Source organism: Myotis brandtii, unplaced genomic scaffold, assembly GCF_000412655.1.
Source record: "Myotis brandtii unplaced genomic scaffold, ASM41265v1 scaffold2454, whole genome shotgun sequence".
Taxonomy (NCBI): Eukaryota; Metazoa; Chordata; class Mammalia; order Chiroptera; family Vespertilionidae; genus Myotis; species Myotis brandtii.
The window spans coordinates 81,926-98,483 of record NW_005359285.1 but is presented as its reverse complement, the minus strand read 5'-3'; the positions used below and the strand labels follow the sequence as shown (position 1 = coordinate 98,483).

The 16,558-nt window shown below is 45.9% G+C and overlaps 2 protein-coding genes across 2 annotated transcripts; both read right to left on the bottom strand.

Moving 5' to 3' along the window:
• Positions 1-451: 451 nt before the first annotated feature.
• PRR9 (proline rich 9) lies at positions 452-1,598 on the bottom strand. Its single transcript, XM_014540486.1, has one exon. The coding sequence runs from the start codon at positions 1,578-1,580 to the stop codon at positions 1,230-1,232; it is 351 nt and encodes a 116-aa protein (XP_014395972.1). The 5' UTR covers positions 1,581-1,598; the 3' UTR covers positions 452-1,229.
• Positions 1,599-11,887: 10,289 nt separating this feature from the next.
• LELP1 (late cornified envelope-like proline-rich 1) lies at positions 11,888-12,434 on the bottom strand. Its single transcript, XM_005867183.2, has 2 exons — positions 12,254-12,434; positions 11,888-11,922 (listed from the first exon to the last, which is right to left on the bottom strand). The coding sequence occupies exons 1-2, from the start codon at positions 12,432-12,434 to the stop codon at positions 11,888-11,890; spliced, it is 216 nt and encodes a 71-aa protein (XP_005867245.2).
• Between the last annotated feature and the right edge of the window lie 4,124 nt (positions 12,435-16,558).

Here is a 16,558-nt window from a genome sequence, read left to right as displayed (position 1 = left end):
TGCTATGTTTGGAGGTGTCACGGATTGACTGGGGACCTGTTCTCCTCTACAACTCCCCACTCACCCCATTTTGGCCCTTTTCTCTTGAAAGTAAAGACCAGAGGGAAAGTATGCTGTATTGGAAAGACTCCTAGACCTGAACTTGGGAGTGTGAGCAGGTTCCAGATCCTGCTGGATTTTCTCAAGTGTAAATTGTGTGCATGAGTGAGCCTATGAAGGTTGTAGGTGGGGGTGAGTGGTCCAGGTGCCCCTTAAGGAGGCCTCTTTCAGCCTTGCTGTGAGGTCTGTTTTTAATTCCTACTCCAGATTCTCAAAAGAAGAAGAAGGAGGAGGAGGAGGAGGAGGAGGAGGAGAAGAACATATAATCACAAGGACAGCAGGAATGTGGAATTTGTGTGGTGGGGAGGAAAGAGCAAAGAGCACACAGGTCATATATCAGCATAGGGTCAGCTTTATTCTGTATTTTACCTTCACCAGGGAGAAGAAGGCAAAGCAGCTGGAGAGCAGACCAGCCTGCATCACACAGACACATATCACGTCAGTAAAGAATGTACATGGTGGAAATCAAGGGCCCAAAGCAGACCAGCCGTGAAGCACGAATATTAACCAGGACTCCAAACGTCCCATCTCGCGTTTCCTTATTGACTGTTTGAGTTCAACCATTAAATACATGTTCCATTTTTTAAAAAAAAAACACAACCAACATTCCAACATCCAATTATTTGCTGTCCTTTTTAAGAATAATGCAGTGAATAAATTACCCAGTTTTTGATTTTGAAATACCACCAACCTCTTCTCCACACCCTGGATGGTGGTATTCAAGGACACAGTCCATCAAATTCAGTTTGTTTTGAGGCTCCAGTGAGAGGCTGATGCTCTAAAAGTGAATGCAGGCATCCTTGGCTGTTGCACACTCAGGGCTGGGGGAACTTTTGCCCCAACAGAGCTGAAGTAGGCTTCTGTGGTCTCCCCTGACAGGCACACTATTCCTATAGTTGAGCCCTTCTACTAAACTGCTGAAAAAAAAAGACTTATTCACAGAGGTTGATGAAATACAGAGAGAACTGTCTTTAGAGACACAGACCAAGTCCTGGAATACTGAAAAAGCCAGGAGGCGAGAACAGGTGCACACCGAGGTACCCACAGGAGAAGGTCACCATAGCGTAAGTTGGGATTGGGTCTTCATCTGTTGGCCATCTTCTTGACCCTCGACGGCATTATAAAAGCAGCTACTTTCCCTTGCCAGGGGGTAAGCACTTCTCCTGGATTTTTTGTGGGCAAACCTCCACACATTTTGCTTGAGATATCTCTTGGCATGGCTCCACACACTGAGGTGGGCATTGGTCTTGACATGGAGGTAGGCATGGATCTTGGCATTGCTGTGGGCAGTTTTCTAGGTTTAACTCCTGGCACTGAGGAAGACACACCTCCTGAGCTTGCACTGGGCACTTCTCTTGGCAGGTGTCCTGGCATGGGGGGAGGCACACCTCCTCAGCCTTTGCCTGGCACTGATCTTGGGTCTTTTGAAGACATGGAGGAGGCACGCATGGCTGCTTGCACTGCTGCTCATTAAAGGACATCTTGGGGCAATTTGCAGAACCTGAAACAAACACAGAATTTAAAATTATCTGTATTAACAGTACCAGGCTGGGACTGAGAAATGAAGGGTTGATAGAAGGAAACAGGAAATGATTTATTGTTAACCCCAAGAACTCATTTCCCTTTTATCCTTTTCTCTTTTCTATCCTGACTTGAGCTCCCTTTGATGCTCATCTCCTAGGTAGGAATATTCTCATAGCTCTTGTCTGGATATCAATAGCCCAGTCCTACCCAAACTCCCAGCCCTTTTTCTCCTCTTCTATTTGATGAATCTTATTGAAAACCAGGTGCAAGAGACTAGATAAAATATACAGGATGGTTTGAGAGGCCCAAGAAATGGCCAACCATTTCAAAAATCAGTAGAAAGTACACACCAGCAAGAGAACAGCCTCCCAGAGACAGAGCAGCTAGAGAGAGAGGGCACAGATGCCCCCACTTACCTGATCTTCAACAAGACTCAAAAAAGAATGTGAACTGCAGAGTCCGGCCAGATAGGGACTTTTATATAGTGCTTGGTCCAGCCTTCCATGGGCATGACTGGCCACGTGGGCTGAGGTCCTAATTGTGGAGTCACCATAACGAGCTTCCTCTGAAACTGCCCATAGTTTGAGTCACTGCTTGGGATGCCTGTTAATCAGCCTCCATTTTGGCCTCTGGGTCCTGAGCAGACCTCAGCAGGGAGGGGCTCCTCTCAGATCTTTCATTAGAAGCAGCAGCAAAAGAATGTTCATAAAACGTTATCTCGGTCAGCCCAAACTGGTTCAGGATGTGGTGAGAGATAAGATCCACCTTGCTCATCTTGTCTTCACCTGTGGGAAGACTTTATGCCTAAGGCCTGGGGTCTGTCTGGGTCAAGGGCACGTATGGTCTCTTTCAAAATGAATGTGTCTTCACTGAGCCTGGAAAGTCACATTTTCAGACGCAAGGAAGGCAGATTGTCCCAGGGCCCCAAGCTAACAAAGGACCCACAGCCTCCTAGAACAGTGGTCGGCAAAGCGTGGCTCGCGAGCCACATGCGGCTCTTTGGCCCCTTGAGTGTGGCTCTTCCACAAAATACCACGTGCGGGCGCGCACGTACAGTGCGATTGCAACTTCGTGGCCCATGCGCAGAAGTCGGTTTTCGGAAAGGAGATAGACAAAACAAGTATACAAGACGAGTGTGGATGGGAGAGTTGGAAGGGGTCGACCTCAGCGAACGTACCTCAATCAGATTGAGGACGTTTTTAGCAAAGGCCAGCTTAGGAGTACCCTAATTAAGTTAATAACAATGTATCTACCTATATAGTTTAAGTTTAAAAAATTTGGCTCTCAAAAGAAATTTCAATTGTTGTACTGTTGATATTTGGCTCTGTTGACTAATGAGTTTGCCGACCACTGTCCTAGAGAGAATGATTTTCTTGCACAGAGGTCTTGAGGAAAATTGGAGTCATTTGTTGCTCTTGGGTGTGAAGTAAGGTGGAGGAGAAGGGAGAGGAGGGGAAAGGCAGGTAATCTTCATCTTCTCAACCTTGATTTATGACATTTCTAAAACTGGCATTACCGAGGTTTCATAGTGACCAAGAAAACAGGATAGAACAAGGTTGGTCTGCCTCCTTGCCTTCTGGAAAACCTTCTCTTAGACTACAATAAAAGCCAGGAGGATGAAAGGAAAAGTTTCAAAGCAAACACACCCAGTTTTCCCTACTGCTAAGTTTCTGTTTGAGCTGTCACTTCTATCCTGTGTGCCCTCCCTCTCTGTGTCTGTTGAAATCCAAAGTATTTGTTGAAGTCTACAACCTTCCAAGAGCTTTTCCTGGTTACTCTAAGCCAGAAATGAGTTCACCCCTTTCTGAACTTCCATAGTATCTATTATCTCTGCTATTTATATAACATTTACTATTGTTATTAGGAATTCCAGTTACTTATGTACAGAATCTTATCACTGTCCTGGGTTGTAGGTTCCAGGAGGGTAGGAGCTGTGCCATAGATATAGAACGTAGAAGACAAATGATTATTGATGCAGTAACTGCATTAAATAAGGAATAAAGAAGGTGGATGTAGGAGACAACTGGGAGTAGAGGAAGATCCCATGTAATACAAAATGGGAAAGGATTCAGTATGAAATAAACCTTTAGACCATAAGTGGTGGCCTTGAGCTTGTTTGCTATAGTTGACCAAATTCTAGGGACTTTAAAGATGATGATGGTCCCCATAACTTGAAGAAGTCTGTTTAGATCATTTCTTAAGAGAGATAATTGGTTAAAATCAGAAATTGCTTCAAAGGCTTATACAGTTTTTGGATGCTTGGTCGCTAAAAAGTTTTAAAAAGGTGAGTTGAAGGAGACCAGGTGAACTTTTGGCAGATAGCACCAGTATGAGCCCTTTGTGTCTTGGTAAGAAGCAGATGCCTAGGTGGAGAGAGGTCAGAGGCTGACCCAGAGGAGTCATGCTGATGTTCCTGTGAGGGACATGATTTTCTGGAGGCTGGGGCAGGAGTGGGGCTACATGCGATGAAAGACAAATTTGGAAGACTCATAGGTGAATCTGAAGAGACAAGGGCATTTGGGGAATCTGGGAACAGGTGTAGAATGGGGGACTCTCCTCCCCCTCTTTTTTTATCTGCTTCTTCCTCTTCAATTATTCCATCTTTTCTATGGAATGTCGCCTACGAGACAAAGCAATTCTCCAGAGCATCTGGGAACAGGTGTAGAATGGGGGACTCTCCTCCCCTCTTTTTTTATTTTTAATCTCTTTCCTCTTCAATTATTTCATTTTTTCTGTGGAATGTTGTCTATGAGACAAAGCAATTCTCCAGAGATTAAGGAGGCAAGAAATTCTCCAACACTAGGTTTATTCATTTATTATTTCAATCATTCATAGCCCTGCTTTCAAGGGGTTTACAGTCTCATTGAGAAGATAGACAGAGGTAAGCCCTGTCTAGGCCTCCATTTTGAGTTCTGCTCAGGACCCAGAGGCCAAAATGGAGGTCCTAGACAAAGATCCTTTTATTAGTCTTGGGTGGAAGGTTTTTATAAGCTCCTGGGGGAAATGTCTGTGCTGTGTTTTACTGGACAGTGGGAATTACTCAGGCAAAGAGGGTGGGCAAGGGTATTTCACCCTCCTTGCCTGGGTTGAGAGGAGAGCCTGAGGCTGATTCAGGAAAGGGGTGCATGAGCGATTAGAGAAGGAGACCTGATTGATTGAGATCTTCAGGTTTCTGATGAGATGCATGAGATGATCTTGCTCATGCCACATGCATTTCTGTGTCTTTGGTCGAGTCTAAGAAGAAGGAGACCAATTAGAGATGTGCAGAACACTGGCGACACCAGGTCATGCTCTCATGGAGGGAGTGAACACAGTTAAGAAGAGCCCAGAGTTCAGCTGTTTTCAGAGGACTCTGCCTGACATTGAGCTGATTACATTGAAGTGGGCCCATGTAAAATCAAAGATCCTTCAACACGGAAAAGGAGACAAAAGAGTCAGGTCAATGTCAGAGTGATGCCTTGCTAGGCCATTGATGGTTTTGAAGATGGAAGGAGACCCCAAGCCAGAAATGTGGACAATCTCTAGAAGCTGCAAAAGGCAAGGAAACAGAGTGTTCCCTAGAGCCTCCAGAAAGAAATACAGCTTTGTTGGCATTTTGATTTTAGCCCAGAGAGATCTATGTCAGACGTCTGACTTCCAGAACTATAAGACAATAAATTGCTATTGCTTTAAGTCATTAAAGTTGTGGTAACTTGTTACAGCAGCAGCAGAAAATTAATACACCTTCCCGATGTCTGAAGCTCTTGGGAACTCCGGAGGAGGGAAGTGTCATATGAAGTAAAATTTCAGGTTAGTGCTCCTTCATTTAAGTATATACTTGCTTATCGTGTCATCCCCTCGGCCAAAGACTAGCTTTTGGTAATGCATGGAAAAGGAGCTGGACTCAGGATCCCACTGACTTATTGCATGTAGAGTATGTGTAATATTGGGTAAGTTACTTAGTCTCTCATAGCTTCAAATTCCTCTTGTAGAGAAGGAGTAACACAGTTTCACAGATTTATTGTGAGGAATAAATTAGAGAACATAGGCACCAACACTTGGGGCCATCAAGGTGCTCATAGGACGCAGTACAATCTGAACCTGTTCAGGACTCACCTTCTTCATGAAACCTCCCTGATTTCCCCCAGTTCTGCTGGTTCCAGCTTCTTCACTCTGTCCCCCCAGCACTCATTCTCCAACTTAAACTTTTTTACTCACTGTGATGCAGTAGACAATATACTAAAGATGTGCACGCTCAGGTAAGTCCCTGATCCTCTCTGGCCTTACTTTTATCATCTTTAAAATAGGAAAGTTAGACTAGGAATCAGCCAGGTCCATTCCAGCTTTGACATTCTGTGATACTATAAAGGTGATCATAAGTGATGAGCTGGGGTATCTCTATGACTTTGTAAGTGTATAGATGCATGTGTAGGGATGTCTTCCTCCTTGATTGTTACAATCCACCCACAAGAAGACCCAGTCTTCTGTCTTCTGTGTGTGGCAGTGGCCCAGCCAGTTGGCTGAATGACTTTAGGTGACCTAATTTTTCCTAGGTGCAGAGTGGGAGTGTTTGGGGTCTGAGCCTTTGAAAATCAACCCTAGTGGCCCTGTATTGGGAGCTGTGACTTGGATAGCTATGGGGAGTTTGTCCCACCCCACATCTTAAGATAAGATGACTAAGTAGTTCCTCTAACCATCCATAGCCCTTCAGCAAGATTGGGGATAATCTGATATAAAGTCACCTGAGAGTTAAGATTGTAGATTTCTGCAGCTGTCATTATGGGAGCCAGGGTGTAATTACACAGGGTCAGCAGAAGAGAGTCAGCTGTGTGCAGGACGTTGCTGCTTTTTTTTTTTTTCCATTCCCATCAAATAATTATCTCCTTTGTCCAGATCATAAAAGTTCCCAGACTCCTCTGATTCACTGGGCTGGCAATGTCTGCATATTATAGGGCCAGGGCTCTGATAAAGCTAAATGGTGCAGAATGTGGCTCATCCCATTTCCTGGGGATCAGGTGCCTCCGGAGAGCTTACTGAGCTTGTGGGTTCCTGGGGGAGAGTCCACCATTCCTCTCACCTCTGTTCCTCCTGCATCACCCACAGAGAGAGTCTGAGTCAGAGTTTGTGGGCGGGGCTGTGGATCCCAGGCTACTGGACCCAGAGGGGACAAGAACATATGCATCAACACTTCGGGCCATCAAGGTACTCACAGGAAGGTACCCAAGGTGAGTTCTCAAATCGGTGAACTGGTGTCTAGACTAGGCAATGGTCTATTTGAAAACATTTGAGAGCTTCTTTATAAACTTCAAGGAGGTGACAAAGATGCAGACTAGTCAATGGATCCTAATAGTTTTGGGATGATAAGAAAATATACATATGTATACACCTTTACCTTTGGGAGGGGGGTCATGACCCCCAGGCTGAAGACCACCGACAAAACATGGGGCCAAATGATGTTCCCAAATTATTTAGATTTGATGTTGGTCTTTAATCCTATTCCCTTTTGCATTGGGTGCTGGCTCATCTTGGCCTTAATCGAAGTTAGAAATCCTAGACACAGTTAGAAATCATGGCGGCTTTGGTTGAGCTGTTTCCCTCTCTGGAGTTTAGTTTCCTCACCTAGACACTAAGGTCCCTTAAATGCCACGTCTGGCTCTCATATTCATCGATGCGCAAGTCCCCGTGTCTCCTACTGTGATTGTAGTTTCCTGGGGGCCCAGACTGGGAATGAGGTTGAGGGGATGGCCTTCAGAGCCTGGCCAGTGTGGCTCAGTTGGTTGGAGCATCACCCTGTACACCAAAAGATCATAGGTTTGATTCCTAGTCAGGGAACACACCTAAGCTGTGGGTTCGGTCCCCAGTTGGGGTACATACAACAAAAGCAACCAGTCAATGTTTTTCTTTCAAATTTATGTTTCTTTCTTTCTCTCTCTCTCCTCTCCTCTCTTTAAAATCAATAAACATGTCCTTGGATGAGGATTACAAAAAACAACAACAAAAAACCAACGTTCTTCTAAATTTGTATTATGTGTATGGCTTTGTTCTCTTACTTTTCAATATCTGGTTTATCTGAAATATATTAGACCTCTCCTCTCCTTTCCTCTCCTCTCTTCTCTTTAAAATCAATAAACATGTCCTTGGATGAGGATTAAAAAAAACAAAACAAAAAACCCAAAAAACCAACATTCTTCTAAATTTGTATTATGTGTATGGCTTTGTTCTCTTACTTTTTAATATCTGATTTATCTGAAATATATTAGATTTAAGAGAGAGAGAGAGAGAGAGAGAGAGAAAGAAAGAAAGAAAGGAAGGAAGGAAGAAAGAAAGAAAGAAAAAGAGAACGAGATGGGCTCCAGGCTGCACTTCCCAGGTGAGAGAGAGAGAGAGAGAGAGAGAGAGACGGACTCCAGGCTGCACTTCCCAGGCGAGGCCAGAGAAAGAACAGGAAGGATCTGCACCTTGTGGCCTAAGGGGAAAGTGACCAAGGTCAGGGATGCCTTTCTCTCAGCCCCCGGCCACCCATGTTCAGCCTGTTCATCTTCCCCCCACCTCCCAATTCTGGGAATGACACCAAGTGGTGAGGGTAAGGAGCAAAGTGGAGGAGGCTCTTGGAAAAGTGCCTCCAAAGCCGCTGAGCATTCACTCATTTATTATTATTGAATGTCTGCTGTGCTAGGCAGGCTTTGTTATCAAAGAGCTTGCAGTCCAATGTAGCCAGCTGTGTAGCTAGGTCTGGCCATGTGGAAGCAGGACAGGAAAACAAGACAGGATTGGTCACTGGTTCCTTCCTGACAGCTCTCCAGTTGTCATTTGCATGTGAGTGTGGGGGATGCATGAAAATGACCTCTCCAGTTCCTGGTTTCCTGAGACATTTGTGTGGTTCTGGGCAGCCCTTTCATAGCACTGGCCCACCTCACAGCCAGTCGCCCAGCTGGCCTGGTTTGGGGGGACTTAGGAGTCCTTTTGCAATTCTCAAGAAAGCACAATGCAAGGGGTCTGTGGTGGAGTCTCCTCTCACCACCATCCTAATGACCCTCAGAACAGCTTTTCCATGAAAGGAGAGGGCTTGGTGCCACCCATCACATTACCTGTGAGCCCTCAAGCCTGGCACTGCAGGTTCCCAGCTGCCACTCCTCAGGCCCTGCGTATGTACTTATACAACCCTCTCCCACTTGGGGCAGGAGCTGGACGGGCACTGCCGCTGGGGCTGGGAGTAATTATGGCATTCTGCAGGGAGGTGGCACACTCATCACGTTCTAGCCATCTTCCCCAGAATTGCCTTTGATCCAGCTTTTTGCTGGGAAAGTAGCCATTAAGAGATGTGTATCTGTGGTTGCATTTACATGGGAGAAAAGAAAATACATTGGCAAATGGATGGTTTCATGTTCCCAGGGCTGGCTGCCACCCAGTCTGTGTCAGGAGTCCTCAGAGCGACCTGGGAGGGCACCAGCCCCTGCCTGACACTGCCATGGAGCCATTGGGAGGCCTGGGAGTGAGTGAGCTCCCACATCTCCAAGGAAGGTACCCAAGGTGAGGGCATCTTCTACATGGTGTGTTCAGGTGTCAGAAGACATTCTTCCTCCTTACCCCACCCTTTTTTTTTGTTCTTTGAGCAAATGAAAGGACTTTGGGGGTTTCTCAAGTCTACATAATTATATTATTTTTTTGCTTTTACAAAATAACCTATTAATGGAAATCCAGAGACCAGTGAAAAAACAAACATATTCCACTGGTTACCCATAATTCCATTGTCCTAAAATAACTAGAATGTTGACAAATTTTTTCTATTATTATTATTGTTATTTATAGAAGTATTTGGTTAAACATAGTTGCTTTACACTATACATTTTAGTGATCATGTAATATTCTATCAAGTAATAGTCCAAATTTAATCAGATCCCTGTTAGAGATTTAAATTTTTCTGTCACACTGTGATAATCAGCTTTATATAACCTCCCCCCACCCATTCGGAACTTGATTTCTTTACATAGATTTCAAGACATGGAACAATTGGGCTGAAAAGTTGAATCATTTTATCATTTTCATTCTTATTCCCATGTTCCTCGAATTCTTTCCTAAAAGGATTTTTTTGTCTATTTGCACTCTCACCAATACTCTTTAGCACTAGACTGTGGGCTTTGTTATTTAAAAGTGATCTTTAAATAGATGAAGGAGGACATCACATTGTTCTATGTCTTTCCCCTCTCTCTTCCTTCTTTTATATTTTAAAAATATGTTTTTATTGATTTTAGAGAGAGAGGAAAGGAGAGGGAGAGAGAAACATTGATTGGCTGCCTCCTGCACACCCCCTACTGGGGATGTAGTCTGCAACCCGGGCATGTACCTTGACTGGGAATCAAACCAGCGACCTCTCCGTGAATGTGAGGACGCTCAACCAACTGAGCCACAGCAGCCAGGGCTCTCCCTCCTCCTTTTTGAGAGATGATGAGGGTGGAAGAATTTTCAACCTGTCATCAACAGTTGACCACAGGCCCCATTAATGCCCTAAACTGGGCTCCCGAGGTTCCCCCGGTCCAGGAGGCACACACTGTACGCCCTGGAGTATGGGTGCCAGGCTCCCATTCTTGCCAGGAGACCAAGACCCCAAGGCCTCCTCCTGTCTGAGAAAGCAACTAACCGTTTTCACATCTGGAAAATGAGAGGGTTACCCTAAAGGCCTTGCCAGCTCTTTTGTCCTGAAAGTCTGCTTCTGCAATGACCTTGGTCTGGTGGGTATTGCAGGTGCCTTTTCTTGGGCCCAGTTTGGACTCTGTACTCTCTGCACCCTTTGTTGTCCTGAACTACCTTCTAGACTCAGAAGGAAGGAAAGCTGTTTAAGTGCCACCACTCCACAGGGAGCCAGCCCACATTTGGCCTCCCGTTACCTCTTACTGTGACAGCAGAGAATGCTAACCCTCCTCCCACTTGAGTGTGGTGGACTGTGATGGTGGCACAGCTCTTTCCCACTTGGTCAGAGGGGTGGCTCAGGCCCTCCTAGCAATCACTTTTTTTCCTGGAAATAACAAGAGCTCCTCATGCCCAATCCATCAACGCGCTGGGTCTGCACTGGGCCAAGGACCTTCCCACACGGAGGGGCCCTGGGGCGGGGCGGGTGGAGGAGACCACCCCTGAAAAGGAGCGGAGACAGATGGAGAGAGAGATGAGGGAGACTGAAAGGGTGGCAGTGAGTCCAAGCTCCTGAAGTCCTGGCACCTACAGTTCTGTCTTTAATTCCATGCCTCCCCATCCCATCCCAATATCCTTTCCAGGGACTTGAAATGACACATTCCCTTTTGTGAATTAAGCTGTTTGATGTGCACTCTCTTTAGCTACCTGTAAGTAATCCCCACTAACGTATCAGCTGAGAATGTTTTTCCTGGTCATTTCTAATAGAGGTCCTCCCAGATGTATTCTTTTCTATTCTTTTGTACTTAAGTTTTTCTTTTGAAATTTTATAGATGCACAGAAGGCTGCAAACATGGACATCCCACTTTACCATTCACTGGAACTCTTGTCAATGGCAATCTGTTACATAATTGTAGTTCAGGGTCAAAGCCAGCCAACTGACATTCATGTCATCTACAACGCCTGTTTCGTTTTTTTAAAGAATACCTAGCCATGCTCACAGGTGTAAGTTAGAACCTAACTATTGCAACAGGAGACTTGCAGGCTGGTGAAGAGCAGCACAGGGCAAGTAAGTCCAGCGGTGCCATTAAGTTCAGGTGCGTGGTGTCACACCTGGGCAGGTGCATTGTGCTCCCCTAACTAAGCACTTGCTATATCCCAGTAAGCCAGGCGCTTGGCCTTTAACTCCTTAAGCCACACAACAACCCTGTATCGCCAGCACTATTAGCATCATCATTCCTTGTACAGAGAGGAGAAAACCAAGGCTCAGAGAAATTAAGCAACTTGCTTACGGTCACAGAGTAGTTAGAGAGCAGAGCTGGGGTTTAAATCCACGCAGCCTGGTTTCAGAGAGCTATGTCCAAGCGTCGGGCGATGGGTCTCAAAGCAACAGGTAGGATTCTTTTCCTGAGCCTTCCAGGACCTTTCCTAATATCCCTCTCCTCTTTCACCCTCATGCTGTCTTCCTCCCTCATGCCCACTTGGTCCCTGGGGTTAGCCACTTGAACAGCCATCTTTATGGCTCTCGGGCTGTGCTCTTACAGGGAGGTGTACCCTGGGTGCACCCTCAGAAGATGCCATCTCTCTCTATGTAGCAGGTGAGGCCAGAGGAGACACTGTCTTCAAAGGTCGTTGATCGTAGAAGGCCGAGGTCTTGGCCTCACTCCTCAGGGATAGCTTCTTGGGGGTTTAGTGCTGGAAAACAACAGATACATCGAAAACTGCCAAAAATACCCCACAAAAGAACAACACCCCAGGAGAAGCAAGTCTTGCACAGCAGAGGGACACGTTTACTTGTCAGTTCATGGTTTCAGTTCTCAGCCCCAAGGTGGTGAGCACGTGGAGATGATGGCGGTATGGGGCTGGGTGACGCCCTTGGTGCCTCACTCCGGGGGAGGGCACTGGGGTGGGCAAGGCGGGCATTTAGGAGGACAGGGCTTGGAACACGGTTTGGGAGGGCATGGCGGTGGGCATGGGCATGGCTTGGGACACGGCGGGGGGCATGGCTTGGGACACGGCGGGGGGCATGGGGGGCACTTGGGCGGTGGTGGGCACTTTTCCCGTGGGCACTTTTCAGAGCACCGTTGCAGCAGCTTCTTTAAACAGCTGGGCTGGCATTTGTTCTCAATCTTTGGTTCACATTTTGGGTCACAGTTCTTGGGCTCATTCTTCGGATCGCTTGGCTTATTTTTATCATCACTTGACATTCTTTCTTGATTTTCCGGGCCCTGCAAAGAAATATGTGACAGACTGTATGTGGGGGACCACACTGCAAAGAGAGAGGGGCAGTACAGCCTTCCCATACCTCCTGCCCATCCTGTTCCTAAGAAAGCTTTCCCAGATGTGTTCAGGCTCTAGACCAGTGATGGCGAACCTTTTGAGCTCGGTGTGTCAGCATTTTGAAAAACCCTAACTTAACTCTGGTGCCGTGTCACATATAGACATTTTTTGATATTTGCAACCATAGTAAAACAAAGACTTATATTTTTGTTATTTATTTTATATATTTAAATGCCATTTAACAAAGAAAAATCAACCAAAAAAATGAGTTCCTGTGTCACCTCTGACACGCGTGTCATAGGTTCGCCATCACTGCTCTAGACTAAACTCTCACTTACGGGCTGTCCTCTTGTTGTTTTGGTGGATTGTTGACCACATTTATCGATCTCTCCATTCTTTGCTTTCATTTCACTTTTGTCCCCATTTCACAGCCCCTAGTAGGAGTTCTTAACATAGGGTCCTGGGAACCCCCCGCCCCCAAATCATAAGAACTGTGTTTAACCATGTATTTATCAATATACTCAGTATCTCCTGTAATGTCATGCATTTTAAAACATTAATTTAAGATCAATTAATTTAAAAACATCCCAAAGAGTCTGTAAGTTTGATCAGACTGCTAAGAGGCTCCTGTAAGGCCACTCCCCATCCCTCTGGAGGCGGGATGAGTGTGTATATTAGTTAGTGGGCTTCTGGACCCCGGACACTTCTTTCAATCCTGGGTCCAGCTTAAGTCCTCCAAACCTTGACAACTGATTTTTTCACTCAAGTGCTGGCACGGGAAGATGGCTGCATCCCTACCATGGCTGGACCACTCTAGGAACCCCTCCTACAGAGAGGATGTGATGAACTGGAGAATTCTAATTTCTCTGAAAACATAAATGTTAGGACCACAAAACACAATGGTGAGGAGGGATTCCTTTTCCCTTTGTTAAGTTTTGCCTTGAGCTGGGTCCTCCTCCACGGACGTGTTGACTTCTAGATACAACAGGGGTTTTTAGTTTCTGAAAAGACTTTCAAGTTGGCTTTAATTGGCACCCTTTGATTTAACAATATAAAAGTACCACTTTATCTAATTTAGTCTTCAAATCAGTATTGCTCTCTGGAGATAAAGATCATGAAATTGAACTCCAAATATTGTTAAGAATCTCTCTCTCAAATGATGTGTCTTCCTGTACTTGCTACTGAAAGTGAGAGGAAACTTGTGCCTGGGTCTGGCCACTATCTCAACCTGTTTACTGCCTGGGATGCTGTAGGTCACTCCCAGGAAAGGAGATAAAAACAAGGGGGGCATTTCCAGTTGTACATGCAACTCACCCCTTTGTGTTGGTACTGAACTTGACAAGTAGTCGAGTGAGGTAGATGGTATGGCTGTGCTTGGGAAGGTGGCTTTTCCCTCTGGTTCCCCTGCTCAGCAATGAGGAAGCCGGGGGAGGAGGGAGGGGAGTCCCCCTTGTGACCTCAGCACTGCATCATCAAGTAGTGATTGTTGTGTGACTACTGAGCCTCCAGCTCACCTCAAGCCCTTGAACAGGAGGACGGACTGTGATTAATCACTCCCTTTGTTGTCCTGTCCTCTCCCTGGGTTCTTCAAAATTTGTGCCGGTGAAATCAGGGTATGGTGAAGACCACTGAACTCTAAGGACAGGGAGGCTCATTGTTGCTGGCAACAGAAAAGCTCCGTTTACACGTGGTGTCTTTTTGCTCCCCCAGCCTCCCCAATTTTAACTCCTTTGTACTTGTCCCTTCTCCCCCTTTCTAGGACAGCCTCCCTGGCTTGACCACAGCCATTTCGACTTCCCTTTCCTCTCTATTTTTTTTTTTAATATGAGATTCTGAAGCCTCTTTTTGCTACCCTATATGACTGGCTCAAGTCCAAGGATTATTCTCTCTCTCTCTCTCAAATTCTCACCCAAGGATATGTTTTATAAAATTGATTTTTTTTTTGAGAGAGAGAGAGAGAGAAGCATTGATGTGAGAGAAAACATTGATGAGTTGCCTCCTGGATGCCCCCCCCCGCACCAGGATTGAACCCACAACCTTTGGTGCTCCAACCAACTGATGACACTTCAACCAACTGAGCCACCTGGCCTGGGATTAGCTCTTTAAAAAACAAATTTTTAAAATATGTTTTCATTGATTTTAGAGAGAGAGGGGGAGAGAGATTAAAAACATCAATGATGAGAATCATCGATTAGTTGCTGCACACCCCCTATTGGAGACAGAGCTAGAAACCTGGCATGTGCCCAGACTGGGAATTGAATTGGTGACCTCTTGGTTTATGAGTTGATGCTCAACCAATGAAGCCATACTGGCCAGGCTGGGCTTAGCTCCTTTTCTCAATGTCTCTGGCTATAATGCACTATTTATTGGGCTCTGTGATTTTTTTCCCCAATCAGGGAGTGGACATCCCTTGATATACATGGTAAATAAACACTACCTAAAGAAGTTGAGTTTGATGCTCCTGACCAGCCCAGACCTACTGGGTTAACTCCAGATCCTTAGAGTAGAAAGGTTTGCCTCTGAGAAAATTCCTCCCATGCCTTCCAAAGGTTTGGCCAGTGGGTCTTTGTGGTTGGATTAGGGGTGTGTTTGGGGTGAAATAGGAGATGAGTGTGGGAAAGCAAAGTGGGGCTCAGATACACGGAGCCTGGAACTCGGCTGCAGGAAGTTCATCTTGGCCGTCATTCTTGTTGAGTAGGCAAGACTCACAGGATGAAGTGAGAACACAACTCTATTCCTTCCCTGGATGCCTCTTAACACTCTCTCTGTGGAGCCGGCTCTTCCCTTCCCCCTGGGATGAGGTCTGTGGCAGATGCCGTCGACTTCAAGGGTAAAGCTTGGACAATAACAAGTTCTCTGGTTCCTTCTGTTTATACAAACCATCTTATTCCAGTAATCGGAAGGCCTGTTTCCATGAACACTGGATTTCCTTCTCTTTCCCACCGGGGACAGAAAGAGCATCCTCTCTACCCGGTGTTTCTCTTCCTCTTTCTTCACTCACCCAGGTGCCTCCGGTTCCAGGATGGGAGCTGCAGAGGGAGGAGATAGAAGGGGCAGGAAGGTTCTTACCTAATTGATGCCATTCTGATCTCCTGATATCCAGAAGAAGGGAAACTTGAAGGTGTTCTTCAGGGGACCCCCATCCCCTGGCTGAGGTTTTGATCACAGTTCCTCAATATCAGCAAACATCTCCTTGGCTGGCTGCCCAGAGCTCCTGCAGCTCCTAGGCATTTGGCAGATCTCCCAGCTCTCACTGCTGATTACCTCACCGCCAGGTGGCCCTCTAGGATGGGACTTGACATAGCCCAGAGGGCCAGCTCTGCCTCTCCTGTGGGCCGCATCTGGTCCATGGGAAACGCTTACAACCAGTTGAGCTTACCAAAGTCTTTATATTTTTTCATAAAATGGGAAGAGCCAGAGAACTCAGTTTTCTTTTTTTATTCTTCATTTTTTTAAGATACAATTTAATTTCACTTGAATTTCACAAAAGAAAGAGAAGTTGATGGAATTGCTGAATTCATATAAATATTCCCTATAGATAAGAGACACTTCCTCTAACATATTCCTTCAAGATTAAAAAAAGAAAGAAAAAGAAACTGTGAGAACATTAAAGCTTGAATTAATTACGATTTTTTCCAAGGACATATTTTCTTTTTTGTGTGTACAGACTGACTTCTTGCTGTGAAAGATGAGTTCGTTGGCCCAGCCACTGGGGCATGAACACACAGTTCTGAAAATACGGAAGCCCTTCTGTACCAGTTAGTAAATATCAGTCACTGGACTCTCCCCAGGGCTCTCCCACTCCCCTGGCTGCCCCATCCCACCACCAGGACCAACCCCAACCCCCATCTCCCCAGAACCCAGAGCTACAGGGGGAAGGGGACTCTGGTCCCATCTCCCAGGCCCTTCAACACGCACCACTTTGCCCCAAGCAGCATAGTTCCATCTGTTTTACATAATGGCCCTCGGGTAAGGCTTTGTGTGCAGAAAGTACTCAGTGTGAAAGCCGTTTGAAAACCCCTGCTCAAGGTCAGCCCTCAGGCCCTTGCAA

Excerpts from the sequence above, each read along its gene's own strand:
- PRR9 (XM_014540486.1), bottom strand. The coding sequence starts at position 1,580 with ATGTCCTTTAATGAGCAGCAGTGCAAGCAGCCATGCGTGCCTCCTCCA.
- LELP1 (XM_005867183.2), bottom strand. The coding sequence starts at position 12,434 with ATGTCAAGTGATGATAAAAATAAGCCAAGCGATCCGAAGAATGAGCCC. Across the intron at positions 11,923-12,253 it reads ACCGCCCAAGTGCCCCCCAT|CACTAAACCCCCAAGAAGCT; the intron begins GCCCCCCGCCGT and ends GTTGTTTTCCAG.